Source organism: Tetrao urogallus, assembly GCF_951394365.1.
Source record: "Tetrao urogallus genome assembly, chromosome: 12".
Lineage (NCBI taxonomy): Eukaryota > Metazoa > Chordata > Aves > Galliformes > Phasianidae > Tetrao > Tetrao urogallus.
The window spans coordinates 100,782-113,192 of NC_136825.1; the positions used below are offsets into that span (position 1 = coordinate 100,782).

The window sequence follows — 12,411 nt, forward strand, 5'->3', positions numbered from 1 at the left end:
CTGAAGCTGTGTAATAAAATCAGTTGAGAGTAAAGTGGTCTTTGTATTTCATAGCACCTAGGTTTTTTGTTTTCACTTGTCCAGACATGCTTTGAACTTGCTGGTACTTCTGGCATCTACAATACTCCCTGGCAATGAGAACGTCTGGCTGCACATTGAGAACTACTGCCCTCTGTTTCGAACCTAGCATATTACAACTGTATTTAATAACATCAACATTTTTGTATCAAAAGAGACTAAGAACAATTTCTCCCTATACACAATCGTTACTGCTAGCCAGAATTTTACCCACTGCCCTCGCATGCCCTGGAGAACACATTTTCTCTTATTCTGTATTTATATATGAAGCAGGTCATGGGAACAATGCTGCAGAAATCTCTCCACCAATTGCAAAAGGAGCTCTAGTGCTTATGTCAGTGGAAGAATATTAAGAATACGAACCCTGGAGCCATCTGTCACACACAGGAGCACAACCTTATGCAACATACAACTGATGAAAGGCCTTCATACATTCTGTGCCTTTTTCCCCTCTTCTTCAAAACAAACTCCTCCACCTCAAGAGCCGTGCCCTTGGGAACACCCTCCTTTGGAGAAAGCAATGTTTACTTGCTGATAGGATTCCGGGCATGGATAGGAGGTACATTCTCTTTTTAAATGGAAGTTTGTTATCCTGTGTGGCTCAGAATCATGACTTCAACCTTGGAGATTCTCAAAGCTATTGCCGCCCCCCCCCCCCCCTTTTTTTTTTTTTTTTTTTTTTTTTTTTTTTTTTTTAAATCCTCTTGACAGAAGGGCAGATTTAGGCTACAAGTCACACTGTCATGTGTTTGCTAATATTTATTTAGAAAGATCAGTTAGTTCATGACTCATGTTTCCTGCATCCCAGATGCATAAAATCAGGAGCTACCATGTGAATCAGTGCAGTGACTATGGACTTGCAAATACTTGCCACAGAAAGAGATCTCTGTCTCGAGGCAGAGGAAGTTTAGGTGTTCTCTAGCTGAGGTGACTAAGGCTGTAGAGGACAGAGAAAGTTTTTATCTGCTAGATCTGCGACAGAAAGCTACAGTGCAGCTGCTCACATTAAGGCCTGCTAACCCCGCTACTGACCACTGGATTTTAGCATTTACAGGGAAAGCCTGGCTCTTTGATACTAGTCGGAAAAAAAATAAAAGAACGAACCTGCACTTCAATTGCTTGATTGCTTGTTGCTTTCATAGGGCTGAGGGCAGCAGAGCAAAGCAGAATTCTTTGGCTTTTGAAACGAGATATTTTTGGCAGGGATGCTTTATACATCCACTCTCGTTCTCTGGTTGCATTAGAATTGGTTGTTCATAGGAGGTGGAAAGGAAAATCTACAGTCAGGCAAGTGCCAGAATGCATAGATGCAATGCCCACGCTAAATGCCAGTTAGGGTTGGTTTCTCCTGAGCCAGAGCAGAACCCACTCCATCTGATTTCTAAAATGAGGAACAACAAGGGAGATAACTTAAGTGGTGTCCTACATGAGACATAGCAATTCTCCATAGCAATTCCCTGGCACAGCCTGGTGTGACACTGGATTTCTGTTGCTACAGCTTTTTTCTTGTGTTTGAGATAAACTGTAAAGTTATAATCTGAATTATAAACAGTTTAAGGTAAATATACAAGCCTGAACTGATACAGTCTAGTCCCAGAAGATAAACTTGATCTTCAGACTTTGCTCCCATTTAGCTCAACTATTTGCCTAAAACGCCAAACAGTTTAGGGAATGACTTGCACCTTACTCATGGAACACTGATAATGACTGGGAGTAGGATTTTGAGTTAATAGGTGCATGTGAGTACAGCAAGCATACAGGAATAATTACCCAGAGTTGCAGTAAGCAAGAGTAAAGATGCTGGCTGATTCTTCCACCCATCCCGCTTCACCCATATGTGAGTGAACCCTTCAGCTGGGTTCTCAGACTGAGGGCTAATGTATAAGACGCAACCACAACCTTGTCCTGAACAGTTGTTCAGCGTAGCTAGCCAGCTTTCAAGTGACAGTACCCCTGCTGACAACGAGTCTTGTGTGCTTGTTCGGTCAATAGCAAGACTTGGCCCACACTGAGCCTTCCTTTTCCACAGCTCCTCTACTTTCTCATAGTCTGGTTTCAAAATTGCTCCTAGTCACCTTAAGAAAATGCTGTCCCCCGGCCTCCTGCTGCCACTTCCTCTTATACCCATTGTCTTTCTTACAGTCCTGGACACTTCGTGGAATCCTGTCCATATCTCCCTTTGACACACTGAATATTTCCTTCCTCCAATACTCATGGGTAATACTACTGAAGGAGGTCAGCTCACCTGGTGTCAAGTTCTGACAGGGCCTACATGTTCATCTTGGACAAATGAGGTTATGTGCCACCCTTTACCTCCAAACAAGCTTTGCACAACCAGTTTCCCCATAGCATTTTGTTCCCCCTACCACTTCTGAGCAATGCCAGGACTTCCTTGGTCATACCTTGATTATCTCCATGCAACTGCCCAGGTTCCAAGACAAACCTAAAAGGATCCAGATGCATTCTGCTTTCGAGTGGAGAGCAGGCTGGTCCAACACAGTCTCTCACGGTCAAGGGCCATAGCTTCATGGTGGGAGGCACTCAGTAACTATTCCAGGCAGCAGCCCACAAAGGAACAGTCAGGACTGCTAGAGGAGACAGTAGATGAAGAGAGTGGGCTGAATCCATGTTCTTAGGGCACCTGGATGCTGGAGATGGCCTAATTGCTGGCAGGTGTGATTGAGCCCAGCCCAGCAGGGCAAATTGTGGTACTCCAGGCAGGTGAGTCTGCTACCAGCTCCTTTGGAAGCTGAGAACACTTAATTTAATTTCTTCATCTGCCTAGGAGTTCAGAAGTTACTTCATTTCCCTAGGAAGGCATAAGTGTAGCCTAGGCACAAGGTTGCCTCACCGCTTAGGTCTCTGTTTGGTGTTTGTGTTTCCTCCTAAACATGGCTTGCCCAGACAATGTAGAAAAGAGGATAAGCATGCTGCAAGCCTGCCTCAGGAAATACAGCTTGTGCTCCCCAGCTAAGATATAGAGGATGGGTGTGGATCAGCCATTAGAGTGCTGAAAAATTATACCAAAGCACTCTTGACACAAAGGCAGTATTATGTTTACAATAGATGATGGCAATAGAGGAAGCAGCCTTGAAAAATCTAAGTATATTGAGATTTATAAGGAAAAAAGTAAAGAGGCATACGCCTTTGGCTGCTGATTAGGTGCTTGCCGGCCTACGAGGAACCAGAATGACGTTAATCACTAAAGATTAGCTACACGTTAACAGAAATCTCTGGGAGTACTCTGGAGGAGAGAGGATCCATGAAGGAGAAGGATCTGAAAGGAGCAGCTTTGTTTAAAAATGGGAAAACCATTCATTATTAATGGAAATTAAAGCCTCAGAACCCAAGATACTTGGGGAAGAGTTCAAGGCAAACTTGACAGCTGCAGTAGATGCAACACAGTAGAACAACGCAGCAATGTCATGCTGTAAAGGCCTCCTGACCCAACAGACTCCCCATACACCATTCTATTTATCATTTGTCAATTTTTGCCTCAAGCAACTCATGTTATCTGGTTCTATTTTGAGCTCTAGTGACCTCATATCTCCAAAGTTCCTCTCGTTCCCGCACAGCCCAGCTTATCTCTTTTTTTCTGGGATTGCTTTGTTTGAAAGGGAAGGATGTAGCCTGGACCCACAGCTGATGAGTACCTTTTCAAACACTGCTATTTTTCTCACATAGCTTTCTCCTGCATACTGGTACTCAGACTTTGTGCTGGACAGAAGAAGAGTGCACACAACAAAGCAGGAGGTCTGACAGCATGTAATTCAGAGCCAGCTCATTTTTCATACTAGAGGGAAGGCAAAGTCAGCCTGTGAGCTTCACCTTGCCATAAGACAGGTGAAGAGAGATGCAGGTGACAGCATGAAACACACTGTACATTACTCTTTGAGCCCTGACTACAGCAGTCAGTTTGATGGGCCCATTTTTCCATTAGGCGCCAGGCCATCAGTTCTTTGTACTTTATGGAGCTCACGCATTCAGCCATCAGCAACCTGGGCATGACAGCACATCACAAACATTCACACAGGGAAAGCACTTCAGAGAAGTACCACCTTGGCATTTACTGCTGGAGTGGGAAACACCCACCTTCAATATCTGGAGGTTGGTGCCTGGCAGTGCCCACCTGGGCACTAGCATACATCACTCTGCTGGGAGCGGCTGTAAGGATCAACAAGCAGCAGAAGATGGGGTGAGCTGTGGAGGGGCCCAGCCACCACAGGAAGCTTCTAGGCTCACTGGAATGGGAGCAGTTGGCTCTTGTCTGTACCAGGTTTGCAGGGCCTGTCCTGCCCTGACAACCTGGTGAGCACTGCCAGGGTTGAACGGGCTGTCCCGTGCTTTGGCTGGTGGTAGGGCAGGCCCCGGTCAGGCAGCTGCAGGGACAGAGATGAACATGGGACACCACAGGCTGAACAAGAGTGACCCACTGGGCACAAGCCCTTACTGACACACCATGAGGACTACCATGTCAGAAGATTTATTAATAAAAAAAAGTCACAATAACTTACTCCCTCTGCTGAACAAAGGGCTTGGTATAAAGCACTCTGGCCTCCTAAAGTAAGACAGGTGAGAGGTGTGTGAGTGTCTCTTGTTCTCTGAGATTGTGACCATCTCCTGCCCCAGAGGGGGAGTGCAGGCAGTGCAGGAGCTACTGGCCACTCAGAGTCAATGCCATGGATCCCAGTGCAGGAGCAGTCAGGTGTCCCTGCCTGTGGCTGGTTTGTGGCCAGCACAGAGACCAGTATGGGGTGCAGATGCAGAGTATATGGAAACCACAGGCATCAGATGCCAGAGGGTGTGGAAGGTGCAGTGGAAAAAGAGAGGTCTGCTTCTTTCTATGGTGCTAAGAGGTCTGTGAAGCAGCAGGACAGCACCTGCCTACAGGCAGGGAGACGTGGTGCTGGGTGGAAGCAGCCCTGCCAGCCACCTCACACAAGGTCTAGCCTGGCAGAGGCAGGAGGTTGGCTGTAGCTACTTGTCACACTCAAGATCCTGGGCCCCCTCAGCACCCTGGTAGTGCATCTCACAGAACTCCTGAATGCGACTGCAGGCCTCCAAGATCATCTCCTCAGGTACAGTGATCACCACACGGAAGAAGTTTGGGTACTCAAAGCACTGAAATGATAAAGAATGAGACTGGCAGATTATTTGGGATACTGTTGGCATCTCAGAGCCTTGCCCTGGGGCCATATTCTATATCAACAAGTGAAAATGTTCAGCACAGAACATAGAGTGAAGATGGCATGGTTGGACTATCGCTCCATTAGATTGTTTCATTCCAAGCATACCTCCCAGCTCCCTCTGTAAAACTTGTTAGTGCAGACATAATGCTGTGCCAGTCACAGGCCAAAGCACTGTATGGACTGTGGAGGAACCATGGAACGGTCCACAAGGAGGTAGGGATTCCTCCCTTCTCTTCAAAGGGTTAGAGAAGGTCAGAACTGGAGAATGTCTGAGGTCCTAGGATTCAGTGCAGGATGTAGAGCAGGATGGACGTGGGCACAAACATGACTCTCAAGTCTGTAGTCTCTTTCTACAAGTGTGGGGGACTGGCAATGGAGCATGTGAAGGAGCATAGGTGGGAACAGTACCAAGGCCTCTGAGTTACTTCTGCAAGGCGGTATGGGAGTACATACAGTTCAGAGATACAACTCTGCCAACATCTGAAATAAAGAGCAAGTTTGGGACAATCCTGGCAGTCCACACGAGGACTGCTATTGAGCTGGAGCTTCCCAGTTGCCCTCCCTACACTGCACTTGGACCTCACAGGCAGTACATACACACCATTACAGACCATGAACATTACGTACTAGATTCCCAGACTGTCCCTAGAGCTCAAGGATGCAAACCCCTTTTGCTTCTCTCCCTATGCTTGGGGCTCTCAGTGTCAGACTCACTGTAGCTGGCAGGCAAAACACAGACTGCTCCGAGATGAGCCGCTCAGTGAACTCCACATCATTTTCAAATTCAGGAAAATGCTCCATTTCAATTTCAACCTGCAGCAGAATGAAACGTGGCAACCATTACTATATACCATGCTTACCCACATCGCTCAACAATTTCCCAGCTAAGTGCAGCTGTCTGTCCTCAGGAACTTTTGCTCATCATTTGGTCTGAGTTGAACACGAGAGACAAACAGAAACATATCAGTGAAATCTGGAAAATTTTTAAAAAGTGAAGTAAATTTAAAACTAGCTGCCCAAAGCTGGAATTTCAGTTTACAACACCTTTATTCAAAAGCTGGTAGCAGGGATACCGGAACCAATTAGAAATGATAAGGGATAAATAAGATAAGGAAAAAAAAGTGTGTGAGAGAATTCTACCCATAATCTACTGGTAATTCCATCATGCAAGAAATCCATAAGGTAAGAAAAAAGGATTGGAGATAAATTAATGAGGGTTTTTTGTTGTTGTTGTTGTTGTTTTAAGAAAGCGAGGTCTAGAATCCTATGGAGAAAAGAACTCTTTGTGGTCAAATAGGCGTGGATGATATAACTGGTAAAGTGACAAATAAAATAAGAAATGATCAATAACTATTTCTGTGCTGTATTTGGAAAAAAAGAAGACTGTCCCATTATCGCATAACCAAAGACTTCTTATGAAAATATTCAATATTCAAATAAAACAGGTGAAAGATAATTTGCATGCAGAAGGTCTGAAAAAGCCAGCAGGAGAAAAATTTTACCAGCTGATTTCATATGGAATAAATGTTTAAATACTATGGAAATACTAGAGGTGTGAACAAGCCTTAGAGCTATCCCTCTGCATAAGCAGCATAGGAATGACTGTCACTCTGGGTAAGACTGGCTACTAGCAAACTGATAAAGATTTATCTATTGAGTATGAGTGAGACTGATGTTGCAGTATATTTCCATTTCTGAGTTGTAGGGTAACCACTGATAACTGGAATGGCATTTCACCCTCCTCACTTACCATGAGGTACATGGCTCCAGCAGGCCGAACAGGCTGGAGGCCTGGGATAGCTGACAAAGCAGCATAACAAAGGTCAGCATTGGACTGAAAAGTAGAAAGGAGAAAGTTCAACAACAGGAGAAATTCTAGGAAGCTGATTAGCAAATGGAAACCAAGTTCTGGACCAGGACTATGAACAAGTTTGCCCGCTGCAAATAAAGGGGCAAGGAACGCAAACAATACGGGTGATTATGGCCTTGAGTAAGGCAGACATCACTGAGCTGAACTCAGCAAGTCAGGGCTTAATCCTCCACCACCTGGGTCACCAGCTCTAGCTTCAAAGCTGGGCTGCCTGTCATGGCCAGTACTCCTGCCACAACAATAAGCTAGAGAGATACTGATTCCCCCACTCCAAAAAATACCTGAGCAAACTACTGACAACCTGATTACCTTGAGGATGCTGAGGGTGTTGTGGTAGAAGTCAGGGGGTGTTCTGTGCAAGATACGTTCCAGTGCTCCTTGGACAATTGTACAGGGTCCTAGGATCCTTTGGCTCAACCTGGTAAGGCCATCCCTGATCTGAAAGAAATATGGTGATATTTGCAGACTATGCTCTGACTGTGTTTCTGTGCTTTTCTAACAGCTCCGAGGCCTACTGTCTGTAAAAGTTCTCTTCACTAAGCATGGAGTCCTTCAGAACATTTACTTGACTACGTGCCAGGTATCTGCAGACTATTTTCACTGTCATTCTCTGTTCCCCAGTTGAAGACTGTAATGCCAGCAGAAATATCCTTTTGAGCTTCCCAGTCTGACTTAAAACAGTTAATATTCTGACTAAATAAAACCAGATCTAATCCAAATACCACTTTACATGTCCATTAGGTTTGTGCCCACATTCCACACTTCTAAAGTCAACTAGGGAGAATTAACATTAGCTTTTCTGCTCACTCACTGCTGGGTAGAAAGGTCACTGCAGTAGTAGCAGCATTTGCTCTTGTAACGTGTATGAATAGCCAAACAAAACACTGGCTACAAGGCTTGGAATTTTGGTCCCACTTTTAAGAGAAAACATATGAGAGCTCATAGACTCCAGAGACTGCTGGATAAACCATGCAATACCATCAGTGAACACGGGAGCTATTTGAGAAGAGAAGAAAGCAGAAGCACACAAAAAAGATGAGAGTTTGGCAAACGAAAGCAAAAGAGCAGTACATGCCTCTATCAGTCTAAGCCCTGCTGATCCACACACTGAAGATAGTGCAGATCTGTTGTCTTGACAGTGACATTTGGCAGTTCTCACCTCGTTACCAAAGATGTCTCTCCTGTCATGGATTAGGATCCAGCCCATCCGCCAGCCTGGGACTAGCCATCGCTTTGCCAGGCCACCACAGGACAAAATTGGCACATTGGTGCTGAGAGTTGCAATGGGTTCATATTTGCAGTCAGCAAACACCTACGACAGGTAACTGTGTTAGGGTTGTCACTGTGTCTCACTGTGAAAACTGGGGGGACTGTGCATGAGACACAAGAAATGAAGCAGGAAATGAAATGTACACCCAGGACAACATATTACAAGCATGGGCTCAGGAACAGTACAGGGAAGAGATGCTATTTGTCACCTCTGAGGAGCTCGCTGCCATGGCCAAAGGGCAAGTGCAGCAGAGAAGACAGGTAGTGTAAGGGTGGAAAGGACTGTGATGGACACTCACCATGTCTCCATAGATCTCATCAGCAAGGATGGGCACACACTGTCTTGATGCCACTGTGGGAGAGAGGGCATTCAGCCTAGTCATCCTGTGTCCTCCAGGGGAGCAGACTTGCCTTTTTCTATAGGGCCTGGAAATTCTGCCGCAGGGCAGAGGGTTTCTCTTTTCCTCCTACAGGGTGAGGATCATTTGGAGGGCCCTTCCTGGCTGAGCCTACTTCTGTTCTCACGTGTAGACCTGCACTGGCAGGCCAGTGCTCAGGAGCCATAGGGCTTCCTATGAACTTTCTGAGGAGCCAGAGTGGAGAAATAAGTGACCCAAGCCACACCGGCCATCTCAGAAATACTGAGACACACATTATACGTGTTCTTGCCCAGAAAAGGCAAACTCTTCATACTGAACAAGCCCAGAGTGCGGTTCAAGGCTGCAATCAGTCATGAGGTAAGAGACAAACCCCTGGACCACTGCACTGCTTCATGTAACACTGTTGTTACATTGCAGAGCAGCAGCCACAGCCTTGCAGAAAAACAGTGATTAAGGCACTGGCAGTTTGGACAAACACCAGTCTGCAGCCAAAGCCCAGATACACACATGCAGTCTTACCTGCCAGGATCTTCTGGAGGTGGCTCTTGCTGAACACCGAGCCACAGGGGTTTGATGGGTTGTTCACAATTACACAAGCTGTTTTGTCGTCCACCAGGGACTCCAAATGCTTCAGATCAATTTCCCAGGACTTCTCTGGCTGATGAAAGAAGAAAAGGGGAAGTAGGGTGGAGGAATTGCACGTAATACAGAGAGTGAGGTTTGACAAGGTGCCCAAGGATGCTCAGATCATATTTACGCATTTCCCAGGCAGGATCAAGATTTTTATTTATTTATTTTTAAGAGGCAGAGGTGTTAGGACTGCCCTCTCCAAGCTTGCTACCACTTACCATAAGATTGTAAAGTTTAACTTCAATTCCCATGGACAGCGCCAGAGTCTTGTAGAGAGAGAAGCCAGGCCGTGGCACCAGGATGTTCTGGCCTGGGTTAGCCAGCACTGCCAAGGCAAGTTCTATGGCCTGGCTGCAGCCACTTGTTAAGATGACATCCTGCAAAGAACACACAGGAATGAGTGGAAAGTGCAACCACTCTGAGGATCCCCAGCCACATGGAATGACTGTGGAGCCTGACTAAAGTTGGGGAACCTCCAACAGTTAGAGAGCTTGACGTCCTTCCAATAAAGGTGGAATAGAATGGTCCAAGGCAGGGAAAGGGAGCAGCAGGTTGGTGTGGAACAAGGCCATGAGCTACCCACAGGTCCCAAGGCTGGAGAGGGAACAACAAGAGCTGGGGCAGAGTCCCCATGCCACATGGTCTAGGCATGGGCAGCAGCAATCTGCCTGTACTGCAGTGGCAGTATCTTGGCTGGACACCGGTACCTGGGCCTCCAATGGTGCCTCTGGGCAGTTGTAATATGCAGCCACTGCTTCTCGACAGGACTGGTAGCCTGTGGAGAGAAGAGCCACAAATGGCAGACAGGTTTTTACAGAACATCTCTCTTTTTTTTTTTTTTTTTTGCTAGGACAAGGTTCCCAGGTGCTTGCCCAGCCAGGGTAAGCCCATTTGTTAATGGCATTGTGTCAGTGTGGCAGAGATTGTTCTGTCTCAGGTCAGGCAGCCTGCAGCCCCAAGACAGGGCCAGGTGTGTCATGAGAGAAGACACGCCTTGGACAGAGGGGTGGTTTTTGCCCCAGCTGTGCTGGACATGGAACACAATTGAGCTGGGTAGAATGTAGCCAGGGAGATGTTTTTACCCGGTAGGAAACCAAGACTTGTTGCACGACCTTCACTTGTTTAGTGGTGGTACAAGGGCAGCCCTCTCTGCACTGGGTCCTTATTGTCACAGAGAATTCTGTGAGGCAGGTGTGATCTGTGCTCTGTGTATGCTGTTAGCACTAACTGCAAACAAGGCTCATTCTCTGTAAAGGCAGGGAATGCAAGAGGAGTCCTGGTCAAGGTATACCAGGAGGAATTTGGCTGCAGTCCATGGCCAGGAGATAGTCCTAAGGCTTTCTGTGTTGCTGGAGCCCTGCCTGCTCTAATGGCTCAGGAAGCAAACACAGCTGATTGTGGGAGAATCTGAGCCATGGTTTTATCTCAGGGAAAACACCTTTGTGATGCCTTCTCAACCAGATCATGCAGGGAAGGGCACTCATGGCATCTGAGACATACACATTTGTGAGCTCATGGGACTGCTGAGAAGGGAGCTGCAGAGTGCTACCCGAGGGATGTCTGTGGGTTCCATAAACCCGCTGTGGGGAATGACCTGCCACATGCCTAACCTATGTCAGCTTACCTACAGATGGAGCATAACCATTGTAACGTCCTGAGTCCAAAGCCTCCTTCATAGCTCGTGTGACCTCATCATTTGTGGGAAGGTTTCCAAAGACTGTTGGGTCTCCTTTTCAAAGATTGAAAAATAACAAAAATCAGGAAAAAAAAAGAAAAAAAAAAAAAAATCAGTTCTCGCTGATCTGTGGCAGCCACAGAGCTGTGTGGCAATCTAGCACATTCTGTTGTTCCCCGCTAGCTTTGTGGTTCAGAGCCCTGCAATCTGGCAGCCCCACAGGCCACCTCACTGCTCAGAGGTTTCAGCCACAGCACTGTGCTCACCTAAAGACAAGGAGATCATGGCTTTCTTTGGGTTGGGCTCCACCTTCATGCTGTCTACGATGGCTCTGACAGGATTGAAAGTCTTCTTTGACATTTCAGAAGCCCTGACAGCCCATCTTGGCTTCCGGCCCTTCACCTTTCCCAGTGACATGCTGTTTCCATTGGTCTTGAGATGAATATCCAACAGGGGGACATGATCTCCTTGGCCATTCACTTGGATCAGGTACGAGTCCATCCTGAAAGTTGTTAGTGGTAAATGGATTTCCTGAGCTTGGTTAGTACATGCCAGATGAAGGCTCTGCCTACCTGGGAGGCACTGCCTATCAATCTCCAAAACCAAAACTTCTGAAAGCTGCAGAACTGCCCGCTGTCTATGTGCAAGTCAGTCACTAGCAGCAAGTGAAGTTGTACTTAGGATCAGGAAGGAATGAATCTCCACACACAAATGAGCTCACAATGGAGCAGGAAAGACAGAGGCATTTTCCTGTGCTAGTCATATTGCTTTTTAGTATGAGGGCAATTGCTGTGCCGGAGAGGAGCAGTCCTGCTAAATCATAAATGCATCATCTAGTAGTTAGCAGCATACTGTAGTCATTGCATGGCTGCAGATTCAGTGTTCTGCTGATAGGAGGGCCAGCTATTAACTTGCAGACCCCAAGTTGTAACCCAGTTTGTATGTGTACCACACCCAGAAAGTCCCTCCAGTCTGCAGATCGAAATGTGATACAGTTAAAATTAAGCCTTAAATAACAAAAAAGTAGTTCTGATACCATCTTATCAGGATACAGTTCACAGTGTTAGGGTGTAGGTTATGGCAGCACTCCAGTCCAAAACAGACTCCAGACCAAAAGGAAGTGCTTAAAAATCAATGAAGAAATGCTGGTGGGGTCATGAGGGAAATCAAGATGGTGACACCATCCCAGGCAAAGTGCCTGCAATCCTGCCTGAGGCTGGGTAAAAAGCAAGGCATAGCAGAGGAACAACTGCCTTCTGGACCTCCGAAAGTAGGCAGGAAAGTGTTGTATGTACTTGAGCACGTATACCCAAATTACCA

General features: G+C 46.5%; 1 protein-coding gene across 1 annotated transcript; it reads right to left on the bottom strand.

Moving 5' to 3' along the window:
• Nucleotides 1-5,055: 5,055 nt before the first annotated feature.
• Nucleotides 5,056-11,592, bottom strand: TAT (tyrosine aminotransferase; the record flags this gene model as incomplete). The annotated part of the gene is made up of 11 exons (XM_079541633.1): nucleotides 5,056-5,199; nucleotides 5,982-6,080; nucleotides 7,018-7,101; nucleotides 7,447-7,575; nucleotides 8,297-8,449; nucleotides 8,706-8,758; nucleotides 9,306-9,444; nucleotides 9,635-9,793; nucleotides 10,124-10,191; nucleotides 11,041-11,145; nucleotides 11,358-11,592. The coding sequence occupies 11 exons, from the start codon at nucleotides 11,590-11,592 to the stop codon at nucleotides 5,056-5,058; spliced, it is 1,368 nt and encodes a 455-aa protein (XP_079397759.1).
• Between the last annotated feature and the right edge of the window lie 819 nt (nucleotides 11,593-12,411).